We start from the raw sequence: 6,360 nt of genomic DNA on the forward strand, positions 1-6,360 counted from the left end.
TGTAAAATTGAAGAAGAAAGAAAAAAAGAAATGGATAGGAAATTAAGAAGAGAAGGGCCAGCCAAATAACTCAGCAGATTAAAGTGCCTGCAAGCAGGCGCAGGGGCGAGGGGTTCAATCCCTGGACCTGCCATGCCTGCCCTGCCCCTGGGATGTGCAGAGATGACAATTGAGACTGGGCATGGTGGCGTGCGCCTGTAATTCCAGCTCTTGGGATGGTGTAAACAGGAGAATCACTATGAGTCCAATCTAGTAGTGAGACCCTGAACACCCTGTAGACCCTTCCCTAAAATACAGAAAAAAAAAAAAAAAAGAAATTAAGAAGAGAAAAAGTACAAACAATTGTAGAAAGGAAACAAAACAAATTAAAGCATTACCTGCTTCTTTCCACAGACTAGCAGAAATTCACACTTCGGCAGTGATGTTGTAACTAAAGTCAACGGCTTTCAGAGCCCACTGAGCCCTATGTAACTGCCTTGAACCACCCGTGTTGCAACCCTTCCGCCTTCTTCTCACTACCACACAAACAGAGATCGGAAGGGCCAGCGAGGCTGGCAGCCCAGGCCTGACACCTTGGCACCTTGAGGACTTAGTTAACTCACATGACATTCACACAGGCAGGAGAGCTTCCTGGGTAGCAGACCCCTCCCATCTGGCCTGCTGCTAGTGAGGTGGCCACCATACCCCACAGGAAAACACAGTACCTGTTTGTTTTTTTGGTTTTTTGTTTTGGGACAAGGTCTTGCTCTGGAGTCCAGGCTGGTTTTGAACTCATAGCCATCTTCCTGCCTCAGCTTCCTGAGTGGCTGTGATTGTAGGTTTGTCCCTCCACGCCTGTCTTAATGACTTGGTTCTTGTTCTCCCCTTCCTTTCCTCCTTCCCTTACTGCTTCCTGGTATTGGGGACCGAACCCCAGGGATTTTGCATTCAGCTATATTCCCAAGTCATTTTTCAAATTTCCGAGGCAGAGTCTCATTAAATCATTAAGTTGTTCAGGCTGGGCTTAAATTTATGATCCTCCTACCTTGCCCTCTCGGAGTGCGTGGATTTCAGGTGTGTGCCAACATGCTGAGTTTGTTTTTGTTTGTTTTGACACAGGGGATTGAATCTAAGGCTTCATGCATATTAAGCATATGTTTCACTATTGAGTTACATAGCACCCCCAAGTCTTTCTTTTCCCCAAGAGATAGGGTCTTACTATGTTGTCCTGGTTGGTCTGTAGCTCAAGTGATTCTCCTGCCTTAACCTCCCAAGTAGCTGAGAATATAGGCTTTCAAAACATAACTGACAGGGCCCGCCAAGTAGTTCAGTGGATTAAAGTGCCTACAAGCAGGCACACGGGCTGGGGTTCAATCCCTGGGCCTGCTGTGCCAGCCCCGCCCCCAGGGCAAACTCCAGTGGTCATTGAGACTGGGTGTGGTAGTGCACGCCTGTAATCCCAGCTCTCGGGAGGCTGTAAACAGGAGAATCACTAGGAGTCTGATCTAGTAGTGAGACCTTGAACACCCTGTAGACTGTTCCCTAAAATACAGAAATAAAAATGTAAGTAACATAGAAGGGGTCATGGTCAATGACTGCGGAAAACCCAGCGGTCAGGGAAGGTCCCTGCAATGTGTGTATATCACTGTGATTTTCTTCCTCTGAAGTAATTCAGAACGTGCCATAAGAGTATGTCTCAGGCAGTGCCTCAGTAGCGTGATTGGTTGGGCATGTCCTATATGCTGGGCACTGAATCGAGGGTTTCACACATGACTTCTCATTTATTCCTGAACCCCACCCTGACTGGTGTGACCTCCTAAGTCCTTTTCCCAGATGCAGTTGGCCCCAGAATTCAGTTGGTTACTTAGAAGGAATGGTTAAAAATTGGAGAATCAAAGAAATGCTGTATTTCCTTTAAATGGTTTATTTTAAACCCAAAGCACAAGTAATAAGGCACATGCCAGTCCCAGTGTGCGACCCAGGCCTCGTCCTGCTATGGGCCCACTGGATGGCACATTCTGCCTTTTCTAATTAAATCACATATCTGATTTGCAGTTTTGGTTTCTTTAAAGCAGAGCAAGAGCTGAAAGACATTGATGAAGTAATCTGCATGCAAAAAACCTTCTAGAATCTTTTACAATCATACTTTTTTTTCCGGAGACTCAGTCTTTCTTTTTTTATAAGGAAATTTTACAAACCCTCTTCCTCTAATTGGCTTACCTACTATTTAATTAGCTTGTATATAATTTTAACAACAACCATAACAGGCATCCCTAGGTCTGCAGGCAGCGGCTGGCTGCCGGCAAGCTCACAACTCAGTTGGGAGAAGCCAGGAGAAGCAGGGGCCCCTGAGGGGCTGGGCTTGCCAAGCTTGTACCCCGGGAGCCGCAGAGAGAGATGGAGAGCCTGGTCCCACAGTTGAGGCAGGGTAGGTTGTAGGTTTCTCCTGCCATATTCACTCTCGCTTTACTGATGGTGCCACTGAGGCTCCGGAGAGTGAAATAAGAATCTGGGGCAGGATGGAAGGGCCTGGGTCTGAGTCATGGTTATCAAAAGGCAGAGTTGTGGGTTTCTTGTTACCACACAAACCACACTGTTCTGCTTTCAGGGCCTCTGGGATTCTGGAACTCAGCGTTCACCTCTACACTTTGCCCCAGTTTGTGCATTCAGATGCTGACTGACTCCACATAGGGTGGCCGATCTAGTCTTTTTCTCCCTCCAGTAGTGGGAATTGAACCCAGGGCCTTGTGCATGCTAGCAAGTGCTCAGCTACTGAGTCACGGCCACCTACTGCCTAGGGTCTTTTTTTTTAAAAAAATATTTATTTATTTATTTATTTGTGTGTGTGTGGCCAGCTCACCCCCCGGGGTGGGGCTGGCTGGCTTGTGGTGCTGGGGGATTGAACTGCGGTCCCTGTGCTTGGCTTACCTTGTTCTAAGTAGGTGCTTTATTTTTTTTTTTAATTATTTATTAATTTATTTGTGTGGCCAGCTCAGCCCACCAGGGGGCGAGGCTGGCTGGCATGTGGTGCTGGGGGATTGAACCGCAGTCCCTTTGTTTTTGCTAAGCTTGTTCTAAGTAGGCGCTTTAGACCACTGAGCCATCTCACCAGCCCCTAAGTAGGTGCTTTAGACCACTGAGCCATCTCACCAGCCCCTAAGTAGGTGCTTTAGACCACTGAGCCATCTCACCAGCCCTGCCTAGGGTCTTTTTATTTTTTATTTGGAGATGGGGTCTTGCTGAGTTGCCCAGGATGGCCTTGCTCTTATGATTCTCTCCTGCCTCTGCCTCCGCCTCCCAGGTCACCAGGATTAAAGGCATGTACCACTGTACCCAGCAGTGGATCTGCTGTTATTTGATCTTCCCCCGGCCTGGTTTTCATTCTGTCTAAATGCCCCTTCCCTTCCCTAGAACCAGCTTTTTAGAGCACGACATCATCCTTGCCCTGTCCTTTCTGCTAAATGATCGCCACCCAGCCTGCCGGGAGAACCTGCACCAGGTGTACAAGCAGTTGGCCCAGCTGCCTTCAGGTAGGCTCACACCCCTCCCGTGGATCCTCTGAGCCTCCGGGTTGCCCTTGGACCCCTCCTCTCCGTCGCGTATGAGCTGTGTTTCACATCACAACCCATAGCATGATTTTGAAAAGTTACGTTTGAGCTGGCTGTGGTAGTGCACCCCTGTAGTTCCAGCCACTGGGGAGGCTGAGGCAGGGAGGTCATTTGAGCCTAGGAATTTGAGACCCACCTGGGCAACATAGGAGAGCTTGTCTCAGTGACAACAGCAATCAAAACTATAAAAGTCTCCTTTTTATTAAATGATAACCTACATTTTTTCAAAAACACGCATAGGGACTGGGAGTATAGCATGTGGTAAGGTGTAAGCTTAGTGTATACAAGACCCTGGGTTTAATCCCCAGTACCCTTTCCCCCAATAACCCCCCCCCCACAAATAAATGACAATTTGATTAAACTCTCCTGAGCATTCTATGTCACAACCATGTCAGCCAAGACTGTCCTATTACCAGCCCTCGACACTCCCCTCGCCTCATAGGGAGTTACTGCCTCTCACCCTGAGGGAAGCCACATCTTCAGTTTATAAGGTCATATCTTCAGCTCCTGCCTTTCTTCCCTTTTGAGGTGCTAGGGGTGGAGCTCGGGACCTCACCTATGCTAACTGTGTGTTCCCCTACCGAGCTTCCCCTCAGGGCACTTTATTTCTTTTTAAACTTTACAGACATGGAAACACAGCCTGCAATACTTTGCTCTTGGCTGCTGTTCGCTCAACATTTTCTTTCTGAGATTCATGTGTGTTGTGTATTACTGATGTTTGCGTCTTTGTGCTAGAATTTGGTATTTGTATTACGTGAGAACTGCACACTACAGTTTATCCATTCTGCTGCTGAGAGACATCTGGATTGTTTCTATTTATGGCTACCAAGAACACAGCTGCTTATAAGTGTCTTTTGGTGGACATATATACATTTATTATGAGGTATGCCTAGGAATAGAATGGCTGGAATAGTCTACATTTCTGTTCAGCTTTATACAAGGTACTACCAAGTGATTTTCTAGATTAGTAGCAGAAAATTTCACTCCCAGCAGCAGTGTATGAGAGTTCCAGGCATTCCACATCCTCACCACCTTTGATCTTTTTTTTTTTTTTTTTTTATGAATTCAGTAGTTTGTTTGTTTGTTTATTTATTTATTTATTTTTTTTGCAGAACCAGGAATTGAACTCAGACCCTGCGCTTGCCAGGGAAGCGCTTATTCTACTGAGCCATCTCCCTGGCCCACCACATTTGATCTTGACAAACTTTTATTTTAGCTATATTGGTGAGTGTGTAATGGGCCTCATGTTAGATTTAATTTGTATTTTCCTGGCAATCAAAAGCAAGGCCCTTTATTTATTTGAAGGATTTTTTTCCTTTGGCTAGCTCAAGCTGCCTTAAGGGCGGGCCTGTTATTTATTTATTTATTTATTTATTTATTTATTTATTTATTTATGATAGGGTCTTGCTATGTTGTCGAGGCTGACCTGAATTTCTGGGCTCAACTAATCGTCCTGTCTCAGCCTCCTGAGTAATAGACTACAGGTCCCTAGCACTGGCAAGCAGGCAAGGTTATTTAAATGTTCTCTTTTGTGAAGTGCCATGCCAGGTGTTTAAGGAATTAAAAAGGTTTCCCAAAGCAGCGGGCACTGCATACACATTTAGCAAGGGTCGCCCCAGCCCTGACCTGAGCGCCCTTCGGTTGACAGCTCCTGCTAATTAAATAAGGAGCCTCGAGTAACAGCTACCCGCCAGCCACTGCTAGAGGGCTGACACTCGTGTCACGGTGACATCCAGCTGGTTGCAAGGTTGCACTGAACATCTTTAAACAAGATGTTCATTTCAAGAGATGAGACAGGCCTCAAAGGAGTCCCTTAGATGAAGCTAGACCAATGGGTATTGTAGCCCAGGAGTCAGATGTGCCTGGGTTCCCTCTGCCCCTTCCCTTCTCCCTGTTCCTTGGATGCCCCCAGACAGACAATTTTACGTCTAAAGTGAGGACGAAGTGAGCAAGCACCAGCCAGGCAATACAGCAGCCAGCAACCAGCATGAAGGATCAAGTATAAACATCCCAGGACAGCTATGAGCACTCCCTGAGTTAAGGCCCAAAGGGAAGGAGCTATGTATGGGATCAGGCATAGAGCGGCAAGCCCAACAGAGCCTAGGATTGTCACCTGGCCCCGTGGTACATCTATTCCAACTGCGCCTGGCTAAGTGTTGGAGACCATGCAAGGCTGGAGAACAGAAGCCCCCAGTGGTCTCCTTAAAAGGCTCCTGTATCCCTGGGTCTATCCCAGGCCACCAGGATCAGTCTCTGTTGATGCACATGAATTTGTGGAATGCACCTTGGCTCCTTCCTCACATTGCCAGGAGTTGAGAGCCACAGTGGTATGGGATGACTCCATGGAGGACTGGAACTAGGGCTGAATTAAATGATTGCTCTATGTTTACCATTCAGGAAGGCAAGGTATGAGCCAGGGTCTAGTTCCCTCCTTCTTGGGGTAGGAGCTTCTAGGGGACTTGCTGATCTCACTCAGAGCTTCTACAATTGCTGTGACCTGTCCAAAGCATTCAGAGAAACAATTAGAGATGACAATTATGAACATTGGGACCACTGCCCAGCTTTGCAAAGCTGGGTAACATTCTACCTTTGGGTTTTTTTTTTTTTTTTTTTGGCCAGCATCGAACCATGGTCCCCTGCACCTGCCTAAGCTTGCCTAAGCAGACACATTAGACTACTGAGCTATCTCACCAGCCCTGGGTAACAGTCTATTATATTTCATATTTGCTTGAGATTTTTTAAAAAAGATCAAAAATATAATTCAAGCATCCTG

The 6,360-nt window shown here is 46.7% G+C and overlaps 1 protein-coding gene across 1 annotated transcript in view; it reads left to right on the forward strand.

Annotated features, from left to right (window-relative positions):
- Window positions 1-6,360, forward strand: part of Rsph14 (radial spoke head 14 homolog) — an 85,649-nt gene that overhangs the window by 7,008 nt on the left and 72,281 nt on the right. The window contains exon 4 of the mRNA XM_004636331.2: window positions 3,391-3,509. Coding sequence (XP_004636388.1) covers window positions 3,391-3,509 — 119 coding nt within the window. The remainder of the gene's footprint in view (window positions 1-3,390; window positions 3,510-6,360) is intronic.

Source organism: Octodon degus, unplaced genomic scaffold, assembly GCF_000260255.1.
Source record: "Octodon degus isolate 3935 unplaced genomic scaffold, OctDeg1.0 scaffold00079, whole genome shotgun sequence".
In the NCBI taxonomy this organism is placed as follows: domain Eukaryota; kingdom Metazoa; phylum Chordata; class Mammalia; order Rodentia; family Octodontidae; genus Octodon; species Octodon degus.